Source organism: Pundamilia nyererei, unplaced genomic scaffold, assembly GCF_000239375.1.
Source record: "Pundamilia nyererei isolate P.nyererei 1_Seehausen unplaced genomic scaffold, PunNye1.0 scaffold00588, whole genome shotgun sequence".
NCBI classification, from domain to species: domain Eukaryota; kingdom Metazoa; phylum Chordata; class Actinopteri; order Cichliformes; family Cichlidae; genus Pundamilia; species Pundamilia nyererei.
Genome location: NW_005187989.1, coordinates 15,993 through 32,650, shown reverse-complemented (window position 1 = coordinate 32,650; position 16,658 = coordinate 15,993). Strand labels below are relative to the sequence as shown.

The following is a 16,658-nucleotide window of genomic DNA, read 5'->3' as shown; positions in this document are numbered from 1 at the left end:
CACACACACACAACCTGCAAATATCAGCAAGACCTATTTAGAGACAGGACTCAAAGAGTTGAAAGCAGTTGGAAGGACCAGTCTCCACGGGGCTTTTGCTTAGACCCAGACTCATGTCAATATTATCCCAGAGTCCACACCAGAGTCACACACCACTCAACAGCTTGCAATTTCCAAATCCTGTGCACATGGACAGACTGGTGAACATAACTTTACAACAAATCCAAACAATAACCAAAGTAGGAGTAGCACTTCACTAGCTGCTTTCAAGGCACCAAGCCATCATAAGCTGATGCACTGCTGCATCCTTTCAAAGCTGCCCAAACAAACTCATCAGAGCGAGTGTGTGATTGCCACCAGGTATGTGATCCTGAAGGAACATAGGCCAACGCGCGCACACACACACACACACACACACACACACACACACACACACACACACACACACACACACACAGAAAATGGAGAATGGAGGCACAAGGGCACAAGAAGAAAACATCAAACAACATAACATAATATAAACATGATATGATATACTGAAGAAGATATTAGAGAAAACAGAAAAACTCACACTCGGGGAAATCAAAAAAACTAATAGAATAGAAACAAGCCCACTTTTCAGTATTAAAACAGCAATGAGTTAATACGATTCAAAAACTATTCATACTAAATAACAGTAATCAAATACAAGGGGTCTAGAGAAAAAAGTAAGAACAAAAAGTGAACATTTTCTGTGAATTAACAAAACCTTTGTTAACTTGATTTAATTACCTGGAAAATTTTCCCATGATTAAATTGTGTTCAACAGATTATTGTTTTGAATGAGACCATGTCATCTAGCTATATTTTTGTTATATTACTACTACTACTGTTACTTGTGAGTACAAATGGTTGTCTGTCTCTCTGTGTTAGTCCTATGACAGAGTGGTGATGTGTACCACCTCTCGCCCTACGGCAGCTGAAATATGCTCAAAACAGGAAATGGACACCATGACATCTTCTTCTGACAAATGTGTTCCAAGTCAGGACGCTCAACATACTTGAAATAATAAAGCACTCTTTTCAGGATAACATTTAATCCATTCAAGATTAAAAACAAATTCCTGTAAATGTTCTAGTTATAAAAAATAGTTCGTTTTTGGACATTGACATATTTTTGGCCATTGAAGAATATTACATTTCTTCACCTTGAATAATTTTGTTGTTTTTACACTGCATGACTTGAGTCAGTATTGAGTCACAGTGACATGCTGTGAAGCATTAGTAGTAATCCATGAATGTTTGGTCAACACACTGGAACTGAAAGGGCGTTGTCTAAAGTAGAGGTACATTTGCACCCATGACCCCTCATCACTGCTCACACCCATTTTGATGTGGAGATGCAACAGCTTTCCCAAATGACTGATCTCCTCAACCATATCTCAGAGGAAGTGAATTTCCATTGTATACATCCATAAACACAATCTTTCAGTAACTAATAATTGATTTGCTGATAGATGATCTTAGAAACACAGATTGATCAATAAATCGAGAGCTTTGCTTTCATGCTCTCTGTTTACCATGACAGACTAGTACAGTCTCCACACCACTGAGGATGCTGTACCAATCTATTGGCAACAAAAACTGAAGTTAGAATAATAAATAGCCAAGTAAAACCTTTAATTATTATTTACATGAGTTGATTTTGTTGCCTAGAAACTAATAAACGTTTCAGTTGTTATAAAAATCAAGTGCTTGAATCACTGGATAAGACTTAAGCAATACCACCACAGTCTATAGTGTCATAAAATAATGATGTAACTCCTCCTACATAATAATTCCTTTAAATGACTGTCTTATCTTTGAGGAAGCACTGTATCATTTTTGTATTTCTGGTTTCAACTCTTCTCTGACACTATCAGCAGATGTAACATTTCACACAATGGACTGGATATCTAGTGCTACACTATTCCTGTCAGGTAAAACAAGTTTGTGTGTTGTGATTTTATCTATTATTTTCTAATTATGAAGGTCAGCAAACAGTAAAATTATGACTGGCATTTTGATGAAAACTGTGTTTTTCCAATCATAAAACTAAAACAGGTTCAAAAACTGTAATAAGTCCATGCAATCGTTATACATACATATCTGACTGTTATGTACTGTTAGGTTTGGTTTAGCCCCATACAGGGCTAAACCAAACCTGAGGCTTTTTACATTAATGTCACATCATATGTATCTGTCCAGTTTATTCTGACATGTTTAATATCATGTTTATTCATGTCTGTATAACAATTGAGCAGAAATGTACATAACATGAAAAATCAAACAAATTCTAAGCGGACTGATAGTTTTTAACTATTGTTGAGACAATAATGATCATATTAATATGGCTGAGTCATGGTGACAAGAAAAAAAATGAGTGCATGTAATAATGATGAGGTATATTTTTCAAATACATGTACATTATGGAGAACAAGCACTATATGATATACTGGTTATTTCAGAAAGCTGTGTAAAGCTAATGCCCAAAAAATGAAGGCAAAAATAAGGCCGGTCATTTCAGGGGGAAGCCTTGTACAGGACATTCAATTTGCAATGTAAAATTAGATTGTAATTTTATGGTTTTCATCTGAGAAAATATTTGCCTCTTTGTATTTTTTGAATATCAAAGTTAGTAATCACAGTTTGCTGATTTCAATTTATTTTTGGGATTTATAGAAATGCTATACAAACCTTACTTATCTCAGACATTTTCTGTCTTGTGTGTGTGTGTGTGTGTGTGTGTGTGGTGTGTGTGTGTGTCATAACTTGATGAATCTGACATAGTTCAGGAGAGCAGGATGTATGTGCACACAGGTGTGATTGTCTATTTAGCTGCTTTTTTCAATACTGTAAATAAGCAAATTATACAGTATAGTAATGATATGTTTTGATACTGTGCTGTACCTGATAAATATCTGGAGCTTTAAAAAGTACTACAATATCTTTTCTTTAAAGTTTATGTTTCAGCACTTACTCTTGGACTGATGGATTAAAATACAACAATCAAAGACACAAAACTGATTCCAAATTAAAATATTAAAAATGTTTTTTAACTCAATAACTATTCTGAGTAACAAAATTCAGAGCTTTAAAGTGTTGGACTTTGGTGCTCTCTAGTGGTCATAAAAGAAACATTGTGGCTGCATTCAAGAAATACAACGAAACTAACACAGACTGTATACTGTTTCTATAAGTGATTATAGATAGTGCTGATAAAATCACATTATTATTCCATAATCAGCTTCAATAATGTTTTTCTTTCTACTTTAATTCTCAGTCTTAAATGCTGCACTTTGTTTCAATATCGATCCTGCGGCTTGGAAGACCCTTAGGAGTTCTGCTGCTGGTTTTGGCTACCAGGTGGTTCAAAGACAATCAGAGTAAGTCAGAGCATGGTTTTTAGGTTAAATGTGGGTTTACAGTTGTTTATAATTACCACTAATACTTTTGCTTTTTTGTCGAAGAAATATTGAATCATGTAATCCTTATTAAAACAATTGGAGCTTTTTCACTTCACTTTATCCACCAAACTTGTATCTTATGTTTGGTTTTCTCTCGTTAGGTTGCTCATCAGTGCCCCACTAGAACAGTATTCACAAAACAGAAAAGGGAAAATATATAGGTGTACCACCTCTGGAGAAAACTGCCAAAATATACAATTTCAAGGTAGGTCGTTTCTTAATGTCTCAACAGAATGTCCTGAAACTCTGACAGCATTTTTCAAGTATGCATTAAATCATATTCAACTTTTTTTTCTAGTGATCACAAAATGTATTTTATGAGTGTTTTAACATCTAATGAATGCTTCCAATCCAGAGCCACATTTTGCAATCAACATGTCTCTTGGTTTGACAATGAAAAGTGATCCTGGAACCCAAAACACTGTGGTGAGTTGGCGAACTGCAAATACACTGGCACAGGAAAATAATCAGTTAACTCTAATCAGAATTTGACCTTTTTTTTTCTTTTCAGGCATGTGGTCCAACTATTCCAAAGGACTGCAAAAGCTACACCATGTACAATGGTGTGTGTTTTCAGATAGACCAGTACAATAGATTTGGACCTCCAATCCCTTCTTCCATTGACGGTAACAGCATACTTATATGATTTGAAAATATACTTATGTTTCACACATACCTACACATACAACATGGGCAGTGGGGGTCACAGAATGAACAAAATCTAATTACTTTCTTTTTTATTTGCAATGTAAGCTTTGATTGATACATAGAGGAGTTTAGTTGAGACAACATAAAACAGAGTACAATACTTACTGTCATTGCATGTGCCACATATAATAGAATTACAGTGTCTCTTCATCAAGAACTGCAAACCATACATGTTTGAACCCCCACGCCCCTTAAGAAGAGAAGAGTGCTTGTATTCAGCAGACTGATTGAGTTGGCAAATAGGACAAAATTTGTACATTTTAGTTTTTTTTTATTAAATGTAACTACATGCTACTGGTTTGAATTTGATTGAGTTAATTAAAAAAGAGTTTTATTTTTTTTTTCTATTTTTCTTTGTTTAGTTTTAGTCAACTTAAACAACCATGGCCTGGTGTCACAGGCTGGGTCTCTGAACCAACGCTCTGAGTATATTTTTTTATTTGTCTCATGTTAGATTTGTGATTATAGTTCATGTGTTATTCCTATTTAGCTTTCAGTTGAGGTTAAAGTCAGCCATTATTTATGATTGTCTCCTTGGTTTCTGCGTTTGTAAATGGTAAATGGCCTGCATTTGTATAGCGCTTTACTCAGTCCCTAAGGACCCCAAAGCGTTTTTCGCTACATTCAGCCATTCACACACACATTCACACACTGGCAATGGCAAGTTTGTGTCTTGTCTAACATCTGAAACACACCGGCTGCTCAGCCGTGACAGTCTAAGAGTGACATGTTTCCTTTTCTTTGTTTGTGATTTCTTATAGCTTCCTGAAAAAATACAAATAACTGAAGTGAAAAGGAGATTTAAAGTGAAAACAATGATGTTAATATTATTCTTCCAGAATACCAAGAAATTCAGTCTTTTCCACAAAAAGGGCACAGAGAGCAGTTCAGAAACACTAAAAGAGCATTCCTTGCCCATCTCTTTGACAGAATGCCTGATTGGAACAGACATTGCCTTTCTGTTGGATGGTTCAGGGAGTGTAAATCATCAAGATTTTCAAAAAATGAAGACCTTTGTGAAAAACCTCGTTGGGTCATTTCTCTCAAGTGATACAAAGGTGAGGAACTGCACTGCTATTCTCAGTTAGACATAGACATTACAAGTACATGTAGCTTTTTTAAATTTCCATAAAATATGTTTTTTTTTTCTTATGTTTTCTACTTATTTCCACTTTCCACTTATTTTTTTGTGCATGTTTTTTCTTCAGTTTTCTGTTTCCCAGTTTTCTTATTCACCAAAGGTCCATTACTACTTTAATAATTTTTTCTCATCTGGATCATGGAAATCTAACATTGATAGAATTACACAACTACGTGGAGGAACTTACACAGCTAAGGCCATCGAACACGCTGTGTAAGTGCTGCCAAGATTTTGCATGTTTATTGTGTGATCTTTCTATCCAAAACACTGATGTAACTTTTTTCAAAAGAGTCTAGTGTTTGTGGATGTCTATACAGTTAATGGAGCAAGTCAGATATTAGATATAAAAACTGTACTTTTAGAGCTATATTTAACTGAAATCTAAATTCCCTGTTATGTTAGAAGAAAATACTGTTAAAAAGCAGGGTATGATTGTTATTTAAGAGGTTATTTTACTTAACCTCTAAGACAACAAGATGAAAAATGAACTGAAACTCTATTTTCTTCATTCAACAGCCAAAATGTTTTTACACCACAAAGGGGATCCAGATCAAATGCAAAGAAGGTGCTGATAGTTATAACTGATGGAGAATCTCAAGACTCAAATCGCTTACCATATGCAGCACAGCTAGCGGAGAGTAAAAAAATTGTTCGATTTGCTATTGGGGTAAGTACCTGTTCATTGAGCCTGTAAAGTTAACCTAATTTATACATTCCCAGCAGGTCCCTGAGGTCATGTGACCAGGGCTGGTTGTCCAACATGCGAGGCTGAAAACAAAAGGCGACAGAGCTTTTGTAACTGTGGCCCCCAGATTGTGAAGCTCCCTTTGAGCCTGAGATCTGTGGACTCCGTGGTCGCTTTTAAAAAACAGCTAAAAACTCATATTTTAAAACTTGCTTTTGGTTAACTTTTATTTTTAGGTTTTAGCTTCTGTGAAGCACTTTTATCTTGAAAGGTGTTATATAAATAAAACTTACTTACTTACTAATTTTCTTATGCATTTTAAAAAGTGCAAACATTGATAGGAAACTGATTGCTATGGGTGATAGACATGTAAAAACGGCTATTATAATGTATTTAGATGTTAGCATCTATAAGAGCATTTTGTTATTTTGGGGAAATTATGAAAGTACAGTATACAAACTCAGTACTCATTGCAAATGCAAATATACTTGGATCCCTTTGGTTTAATAGGGAAACAAATCCACACAATATAATAACTTCAATGTGTGTGTGTGTGTTTTCCCCTCTAGGTGGGGGATGCGTTTAATAAACCTGAGGCAAAACAAGAACTGGACACCATTGCATCTTTTCCCTCAGACAAACACGTGTTTCAAGTTAGGGACTTCAACGCACTTGAAATAATAAGACAGAACTTAGAGAAAAAAATCTCTATCGAAGGTACAAACATAAACTTGCTTTGTTGACATTTTCTGGAGTAAAGGCCTGGTAGAGCATTACAATGGAGAAAAAGGAATTTGGTGACTGGTGGGATTTGTTTCTAAATTACTTTATTTTTGGAAGTTTCTGATTAATAAATTAATTTATAATATTAGGAATCCTCTGTTTTCATTATTCCATTGTTTGTTTTTGGCTTCTCAGATATCCCTAGTACTTGAGATCTCCAGTTCTGATTAAATTTTAATACTCTCTGTAGTATTCTCATCAGTGTTTCGGTGCTGTGTCTTTCCCCCTCTCTTACATGTCTACAGATATGTCTGTTACGCATGTCTGTGCTTTTTTTTGCTGTTTCAGTTGTTATTTACTTTTATGAATATGGTTATTGTCTTTATTTCAAACAACTTGAATCAAAGCTGAAAATGTGCACAGCTTGAGTCATTGTCCAGAAACTCGTGGTTCTAACTGTATTTAAAATTTATAGCAATTCTTCCATCTGAAGTTGATAATTTTGTCTTTGTCCATTTGTAAAATGACCAAAATACACTCTGACACGCTTTCAATAAACAGCAAGTCATTATTTAGAATTATACCATTAAGCCATAATAATAGCATGAATGAGCAAATCGGAATTTATTACAGTCTTTTAAATTTGTGTTTATTTTTGTGTTTCAGGATCTCAAACCAGTGGGGAGTCACTGAGAATGGAAATGGCTCAAGAGGGATTCAATGTAGCTTATGTGCCTGAGGTAATTAAAACCACTTTAAACTAACCAGACAGTCAAGTGATATACAAAAAAGGGCAGCCAAACAAACTTCAGATTTTAAATTAATTTCTATGAATTCAATATATATCTATCTACACTGCAGGGAATTCAAATGTCTATTGTTGGTGCCAACCAGTGGACGGGAGGCTATACTCAATTTACAACTGGGTATGACAGGGTGAAAACATACGAGATGCCATTGGAGCCTGACAGTTATCTTGGTGAGAATATTACACTGACAACAAACTAACTGTAAACATAGCTATGCTGTAATTATTATTATTGGACGAAATATAAAAACTGAAAAAAATATTCAAAATGCTGAAGTCAGTCACATTGTTTTGATTGTCTGTTACTTAACATAAAATATGAAACAAATGGCTACAATTAAAATAATAAAAACAATAAATAAAAAAACCTGGAAAACCCAGAAGACTGGAATAAGAAAAGACAACAATAACAAATAAATTTAGGTTTAAATGACCAAAAACTGCCCTCAATAGTAAGATGATAGACAAATGGATGAATGTATGGTTGGATGGATATGCTCACTAGTAAGTATGTTGGGGGTTCCTTTGTGATTCAGAGTATAGAAACTGTAATCACTTTAACAAATAGATTCAGAATAAAATCAGGTGAAAACTTCTTTTGGTCTGCAGACATCTGTAACATGCAGTAGGCTTAAGGCAAGAAAGGGGTATGTTGAAATAGAAGGCTTCTTACTGCAAATGATGGCTGAATTATAGGATACAAGTAAGTTTTTTTGTTTGTTTTAATCTGGTATGTTAGACAGTTGTTGAAATATGTAATTTCAAACTTTGCTCCCTGCAGAGGTACTTTAGAAAAATCTATACAATTTGTCTATGTTAGCAACATTAGATTTTTTTAACTAATGACTTTGACTGCTTGACTGTTAAATTCTAGGTTACTCCATGGCAATTGCTAAAACCCAGCGTGGCTCACTGACAGTTATTGGTGCTCCAAGGTTCAAACACAGAGGAACAGTGCTTGCTGTGACATGGAGTTTACAGTTCTCAACAGCTAACAGACAAAGCTTTATGAAACAAACGATTGAGCCGTTTCCGTGGCAGGTACAGCTTTACAGTATAAGGCGGACATGAAAAATAAACTATAATCAAAACCTGTATTATTTTTATGTATCTGATGTTTTTTTCTTTAATAATTTGTTCCTTACACAGTATCAGACTGGTGAATATTTCGGGGCAGAGGTGTGTACCATGGACATAAATAATGATGACATCACTGATCTAATCTTCATATCAGCCCCAATGTACATGGAGCCTGATAGAGAGGGAAGAGTTTATGTTTGCAGATTAACTGGTTCGGTAAATATATTTAGAATATTTATAATATTTTATGTACTACAGTTAAATTAATCAGTTTATTTGCCAACTTTCTTAATGATCATAAAATATTAACTCTCTTCCTTTTAGTTTGTGGAGTGTAATTTTGATGATCCATTAGTACTAAGAGGACGTGCAGCTGTCAAAGGAAGGTTCGGCTCTTCTCTTGCTGTGCTGCCTGATCTAAACTCAGATGGATTCAGGGATTTGGCAGTTGGAGCACCTTTGGAGAATGATGGTGAAGGCAGCATCTACATATTCCACAGTGAAGGAGGACGAATCAGTCCTACTTACTCACAGGTGCACAGCATCAGAGAGCTCACAATGATGTCTAAACTCATCTATCATGTAATCTCAATATTGACAAAATCTGCAACTTGATTAGATAAAATATGTCCATGTACACAGAGAATTACTGGCTCTGAGGTCGAGTCAGGACTGAAGTTCTTTGGCGTGTCAATCAGTCAGTCATCTTTTGACCAGAGTGGTGATGGACTGCCTGACTTAGCGGTGGGCTCAAAGGGCAAAGTTGTTTTATTGAGGTAAGTCCAAGACAGTCCAATCATGTGTTATTGTTGGCAATGTTTCTGCCATCTTAAAAATACTATTAAGTGACCAAAAACCTTTAAGCAGTAGTGGTTTATAAAATGTGTTGTGCTTACTTTTGTGAAATCGTGTTACTAATTCTGGTGAGAACACCACTAATGATACCATATGTTAGTATGTTATTAATTAAAAGTAGTTTACATGTATATTACTACTTTCCAGATCAAGGCCCATAGTAATCGTGAAAACTGACGTTTCATTCAGCCCAAAGCAAATCCTTACTACGAATGTTGACTGCTCAAAACCACTCGAGAACACAGCTGAAATCTGCTTTACCATGAGCAGAGTGTCTACAGTCAACACAGGTTCATCATTCTCCTCTCCTTTTCTAAACTACAAAGTCACTGCCAATCAGCTTAATGTTTTTTATTTATATAAATTCATAGCATTGAAATCCATTTGTGATTTATTCCAGCTCAAGCAAGGATTCATTATACTTTAACAGTGGATGCCACTCGGAAACCTCCAAACAACCGAGCATACATCAGTGGGAAACAACAAGAGCAGTCTGGATCATTTACTATAGACTTAAGAAACAGACAGTGTTCAACTGTAAAATTCTATATTGAGGTAAAATCTAACAATATCTGGAAAAAAAACAAAACAAAATATAAACAATACAATACAATCAATCGATTTCAATGCAAAGAGTCCTTTAACACTGAATCTAAACCATTCATCCCTCTTCTTGCAGGCCTGTCCTGAAGACTCTCTCAATGTGCTTTCCAATGAGCTCAAATTCACATTTGATGGTTTATCTTCCAACACAGATCCCAAACCAAGTCTGTCCCCACAGGCTAAAACAACAACCATTCATCCTGTAAGTCTATTAACAAAACAACTTGCTCCACACCCTGAATTCTAATTCTTTTGTCTACACGCTGATAGGCATCAGTTTTTGGAAAAATGAGTCCTACTCTACATAGTTCTTTACCTTAAAATCATAGTTTGTGTCTTAGATTATACACTTTAAATTGTTTCCCTGAGCGTCCAGAGGAGCAAGATGTCTTCCATAAGTGGATCAAGAATATTAACTGAAATTGTTTTGTTTCCTGTAACAACAACACAAAGCCTCCACTAAATGGCAGCACACAAAAATTGGTCATTGGATTTGGCTATACAATGTTCAAATTGCAATCCGTAAATAAAACATCATGTAAATACTTTTTTCCATCATGCTCTCTTCCACAGTTAGGGTTTGAGATCAACTGTGGCAATGACAACAAGTGTGTTGATAACCTGAAAGTGGATTTCAACTTCACCAGGTGTGGCAGAATTACAAGACTTTGCTTGGCTGCTTTCCTTTTCCTTTGTTCTCATCCTCCTTTATACTTTGCCAGATCCTCAGAGGTTAAAGTGGGCATTGATGAGCTTTTGAATGTCACAGTCACAGTGGAGAACAGAGGTGAAAACTCCTACAACAGTCATGTTATTCTCACGTACCCAGCTGGACTCTCCTACAGGAAGTTCACGAGTCAGCAGGTAAGGTATCAGGATCAAGTCTGTATCAATTCATCACTGATCTGCTGCTCTTCCAATCCATCTAGCAGTCATTTTATTTTATAATAAAGGGAAGAATTGAGTGCAGCCCCTTGGACAGTGAAGATGGTTTATCCCGGGGAAGGACAGACTGCACTATTGACAAGCCAATTTTCAAGAGCAAAACTAAGGTTTGTTTGTTTTCTTTATACATAAATTATGTCCTAAGTTCTGCATAATTTAGCAAAAATTATTACTCAGTCTTATCTCTCTCATTCAATTAAGGTTTTCTTCATTGTTTCCTATGGAATTGACAACAACAGTCTACTTGAGAAGAAGATCTTTGTCACTGTGAATGCCAGCAGGTACTGTTCATTTTGGTACATGTACTCATTAAAGCAATATCCCAGACACAATACAAATATTTTCAATTCTTTCTTTCAGTGGAAATCAGGAGCATGCCACTACAAGTGAACTTTACAAAAAGAAATGGATTGATGTGAAATACAGCATTTTCATGACATTTGAAAAGTATGTGCTGTTCTATTTAAATCTATCTATCTATCTATCTAATTGTTTTTCTTTGTATTTAACCTTAAAAATATATCTGTTTAGCTCCCTCAGTTACAACAATTTCACATTTGGGATGAATAGTTCGCAGAAACCAGTTCAACAGTCAGTCACGGTGAAATATACCTTCTCCATAGATTTTTATTTTTTTAAAATGTATTGTGTGATATAAACCTAGCTATAAAGCTTGTAATTATTTTCTTTTCTTGTTTAGATTACAAATGATATCAGAGCGCTTAATTTCACTGTGGTGATCAGGGTTCCAGTGAAGCTTGGTGAAAAAGACATTTGGGTGGATTTGAGCAATCTACAGGTAATTTATATTCCAGAAGATTTAGCTGCTGACCCCAAAATGGCTCAAGCTTAGCTGTGGGACAGATGTATGTGAGGACCAATCACACTGGCACTTAATTGTATTCCAGATCACAGACTGTCAGAGAGGAAATGATGAAGAACCACCTTTCAAAAATGTTGTTCCTCAAATACTGACAAATAAAGTAGTTGTAAGTACACCTCTGCACATTAGCTACTGAAATGTAAATTCACAGTAGATTTTAAAATTCAAATTGCACTGGGTCAAGACAAGTGTTCCATTCAGTCTTCTTTAACTCACCCTCAGGACTGCTCTGTAGCCAGGTGCAGAGTGTTCAAGTGCAACACATTCCTGGAAAGACGGATGAAGAGGACATATGAAATATCTGCCAACCTCAGTTCAGGATGGATAGAGCAGGTAGTTGAAGGGAAATTTGTGTTTCATGTTTCATTAATATATATATGTATATATACACTGTATATAAAAAAAATTCCCCTCTCGCCCCTGCGGGCGGTCTATCCTTCAAGCGACTGTCCTCTACCATAGGCCTGGGAGCTTGAGGGTCCTGTGCAGTATCCTTGCTGTTCATAGGACTGCGCTCTTCTGGGCAGAGATCTCAGATGTTGTTCCTGGAATCTTCTGGAGCCTCTTGCCTAGCTTGGGAGTCACTGCATCTAGTGCTCTGATTACCACTGTTACCTTCACCCTCCGCATCTTCTCAAGCTCTTCTCTGAGCCCTTGGTACTTCTCCAGCTTCTCATGTTCCTTCTTTCTGATGTTGCTGATGTCAGCGGTTGGTTGGGGCCACTTTCATTATGCATTCATGGATGTTCTTTGTCTCATCCTGGAATGTGGTTCTGACACTCACCAGTCCCCGGCCTCCTTTCTTGCACTTAACATACAGCCGCAGGATGCATGCAAGGTCAGGAGCTTCCTCATCTTGATCTAAATGACTTCTATCTCCTCCTTTGGCAAGCTTATTATTCCAGCAGGGTACCTGATCATGGGCAGGGTGTAGGTGTTGATAGCTTACCGTTGTTCTTACCGTTCAGCTCACCCCTCTGGACTTCTCTGACCCGCTGCAGGTACTTTCCTAGCACTATGTTTGGACACACTTCAAAACTATGAATGAACACATATGGAATTATGTAGAAAAAATGTTTGAAATAACTCAAAACATATATTTTAGATTCTTTAAAACAGCCACCCTTTGCTTTGATTACTGCTTTGCATACTCTTGACATTCTCTCGATGAGCTTTGTGATGTAGTCACCTGAAATGGTTTTCCAACAGTATTGAAAGAGTTCCCAGAGATTCCAGTCACATCCAACTACCAGCCAATAACCACCCTCAGTACCACATGGAAGCTATTGTCTGGCTAAAATGAACAGGCACATTGCTCAATACATGAGCAGGGCACAGAAGGGAATTGGCAAGAATACCAGAGGCGCAAAACACTAGCTACTGGTAGACAGAGCAGTCAGCCAATACTGCAACACTAGGGTGACCAACCTGTGTGCTGCCTGGATTGATTACAAGAAGGCCTATGACTCGATGCCCCACACCTGGATCCTGGAATGTCTAGAACTGTAAAAGATCAACAGGACTCTAGGAGCCTTCATCATGAACTGAATGGGAAAGTGGCGTACAACACTAGAAGCTAACTTCAACCCCATCGCACAAGTTGCCATCAAGTGGGGGATCTACCAAGGATATGCACTATTGGGCACAGAATGACGAAACCTACAGCTTCAGAATTTGTGAGGTGTCGGCTTTCAGCACCCGCAGCGTGTACATGTATGTGCTGTCGGGTTAACGATCCGCTCTTTGTGTTTATATCTTTTTGCGGAATCTGTTTACCTGCTCTCATTTGCTTTTTTCGCTGTTTGGCTGTTGTTGAAATAGTTTCGTGAGCGTTAACCTGAGATTCGGATGTTTCTGGCAAAATACATTTATATTTAAAAATCAATTCAGGATTTAATGAATCGATATTGGCTTATTAAAACCAAGACTGATTTGAATCTGGATATCTATTTTTTAAACTCATCCCTAATTTGAAGCTCATTCAGATTTGAGTGGTGTAGTCCGATGGTAACAATGGCATTCTAATTTTCACCCATCTAAACGGTAACTGTAACAGAATACAGTTACTCATATTTTGTATTTTAAATTCGTAATGCCGGTACATCTATTCTGTTACTCCCCAACACTGGCTACCCTACTAGGGGAATAATCTTGCCAAAGGAGGAGAAGCCACTGATATCAAGACGAGAAAGCGCCTGACCATGCATGAAGGGTTTCAGCCCAGATCCACCATCCTGAGGCTGGACTTGGCGTGCCTAGCAAAAGAAGTTTGGGAAACACTGGTATACAGAAACATCTGTGTCAAGTATGGGCTGGATATCACGAGGTCAAAATAGGAGACACCCCCCTAGGGTGGTCAAGAATGACCGAGCAAAGATCCTGTGGGACTTCCACATACAGACAGACAAAATGGTGATGGCTAACCAACAAGACAGCTGTCTTCCTCTGGACAAGCAGAGGAAGACGGCTGTAGTGATAGACGTAGTGATACCAAATGACAGCAACATTAGGAAGAAGGAACTTGAGAACCTGGAGAAGTACCAAGGACTCAGAGAAGAGCTTGAGAAGATGTGGAGGGTGAAGGTAACAGTGGTCCCAGTGGTAATTGGAGCACTTGTTACAGTGACCCCCAAGCTAGGTGAATGGCTCCAGCCGATCCCAGGAAATATCTGTGCAGAAGAAAGCAGTTCTCGGAACAGCAAAGGGACCAGCAGGACCCTCAAGCTCCCACGTCACTGTCACGGTCTGGCTGGGGCAGACCGTATGTGTTGCAGAGGAGGACTCAAACGCAGACCAAAACGTGGTATGGGTTAACAAAACAAGCCGTTTATTGAGACTAACAATAAGGGTACAAAATAAAAGGGCATAGTAGCCAACTAAACAAAAACCTAAACTGGGTGAACTAATAACAAAACATGAAAAACCTTAACCATAAACGAACTGACATGGGTACCTGGAAATGAGACATGGATGGGCAGTACAATGGGTGAAATACAACAGACGACCTGACAACGAATGACTGAAGGCACACGGACTAAATAGACACAGGAGGATAATCAGGAAAGTGGCAACACATGGGGAACCAGCTGACACACATGAACATAACGACGTGACACTGGGAGAGTAAAACTGAACACGATGAACACAGACACACCAGACCTCTTCACAATAAGACAGGAAACACAGTGAGATATAAACATGACAACCTGAACTGACAACATACGCCACAGACATAAAATACATGAAAGCAGGGGAGACTTAACATAGTGGAAACACGAGGGGAAAATAACTAGAAACACCTAGGCATGAAAACGATGAACTTAGGAAACCTGAAGGCTACATAAACTAAACACAAAACGCTGGGTCAGCAGACCCAGGATCATGACAGTCTCTGGTAGCAGACCCGAGCTTGAAGGATAAAGACTGTCCACAGAGGTGAGAGGTGAACACACATTGTTCCTGTATATGTATGAGTAACTTGGTAAATAAAATAATCTAATTTATGGCCAGCTCATTCTATTTTTTTTCTTAGATTGGACTTCAATCTGCCAAATTCCTCTTAACCAGCACAGTCAGTCTCGAGTACGACAAAAACCAATACATCTACTTTTCAACAGGTTCTGACAACCCTCCTGTTCGTAAGGTGAGTACACATTCTTGTCTATTGTTTGAGTTATTAAGAGCTTCTTTGGCATCGACATCCTGTTTTCTCTCAGATTGAAGTTGTGGTAGAAGTGTATCCTGAGCCAAATTTCACCAAAGAAATTATTGGAGGATGTCTGGGAGGGTTGGCTTTTCTGGCTTTACTCACTGCTGGCCTGTACAAGGTGAAAGACTCTTCTTACACTTTTTCAATAATTACAAAGGTTTAAAACATTTTAGTGAAGATTTCCAGTTAAAAAATAATTTAGAGGTTACAATATTCATTTATGTAGCTTGGTTATTTATTTTAATTTTTACTGCCACTGAAATTCACGATTGCTTGATTTTTTCCCTTGCATTCCTAGGCTGGATTTTTCAAGAGCAAATACAAACAGATGATAAATGAAAATCCAGCAGATGTTCCAGGTCCAGGGACTGATGCAACAGCAGAATAACAAAGCTCACGTTTTTTAGTTGTAGGTGTAAACTAAATTAATAGGATGAATATCTGTGAATATACCCTCCTGATATTTTTAGGAATGAATATTGTGCGTATAAATGTCAGTGCTACCACGTTTGATACGCTAAACACAAACAGCTGTGTCTGAAATCACTCCATCCCTCACTTACTCTGAAGTACTCTGAAGTATTATGGAAGTTTTGTCTTTTCAAAGTGACTTTACTTTTTTGCTCTACAATGAATCTTTTTGAGATAAACATTTTGCAAACATTGTACAGTGATTGTTTAAAATTCATTGCATGTAAAAATAAATTTCATGCCATGTGTACTGTAAAATGCATGAAATCCGGTATATAGCTAAAAACCCTTTGGTTTCTTCAAAAAAAAAACTAACCATGTGACATTTGACTTACTTGATTCAGGAATAAATGACAGCATATACAACTTTTCAACTTTGTGTTTTTAATTTATATGAAAAAAGACATTTCTTTCATATGTCAGTGTTTAGTATTTGCAGTATGTAGCCAGAATATAACAGCAGTGTAGTTTATAGAATAAGCATATACTTGTTTAACTTGTTTATTTATAAATCAAATTATCATTATACAACATAATCCAGTCCAATTGATTTAAATGTAAA

General features: G+C 37.0%; 1 protein-coding gene across 1 annotated transcript; it reads left to right on the top strand.

The window, feature by feature from the left end:
• Positions 1 to 1,867: 1,867 nt before the first annotated feature.
• On the top strand, positions 1,868 to 16,455 carry LOC102200096 (integrin alpha-M-like). Its single transcript, XM_005754540.1, has 30 exons — positions 1,868 to 1,958; positions 3,302 to 3,404; positions 3,587 to 3,690; positions 3,841 to 3,911; positions 3,997 to 4,111; positions 5,124 to 5,251; positions 5,402 to 5,547; positions 5,851 to 6,001; positions 6,589 to 6,736; positions 7,409 to 7,482; positions 7,604 to 7,721; positions 8,425 to 8,591; positions 8,700 to 8,846; positions 8,955 to 9,164; positions 9,273 to 9,406; positions 9,633 to 9,775; positions 9,886 to 10,040; positions 10,165 to 10,290; positions 10,662 to 10,735; positions 10,811 to 10,952; positions 11,042 to 11,140; positions 11,235 to 11,314; positions 11,394 to 11,480; positions 11,565 to 11,634; positions 11,734 to 11,832; positions 11,942 to 12,022; positions 12,139 to 12,249; positions 15,449 to 15,559; positions 15,633 to 15,743; positions 15,924 to 16,455. Exons 1-30 carry the CDS (start codon positions 1,922 to 1,924, stop codon positions 16,011 to 16,013), a joined length of 3,432 nt encoding a protein of 1,143 aa, XP_005754597.1. The 5' UTR covers positions 1,868 to 1,921; the 3' UTR covers positions 16,014 to 16,455.
• The last annotated feature ends 203 nt before the right edge of the window (positions 16,456 to 16,658 follow it).

Excerpts from the sequence above, each read along its gene's own strand:
- LOC102200096 (XM_005754540.1), top strand. The coding sequence starts at position 1,922 with ATGGACTGGATATCTAGTGCTACACTATTCCTGTCAG. Across the intron at positions 8,847-8,954 it reads TTTGCAGATTAACTGGTTCG|TTTGTGGAGTGTAATTTTGA; the intron begins GTAAATATATTT and ends TCTTCCTTTTAG. Across the intron at positions 11,635-11,733 it reads CAGTTCAACAGTCAGTCACG|ATTACAAATGATATCAGAGC; the intron begins GTGAAATATACC and ends TTTCTTGTTTAG.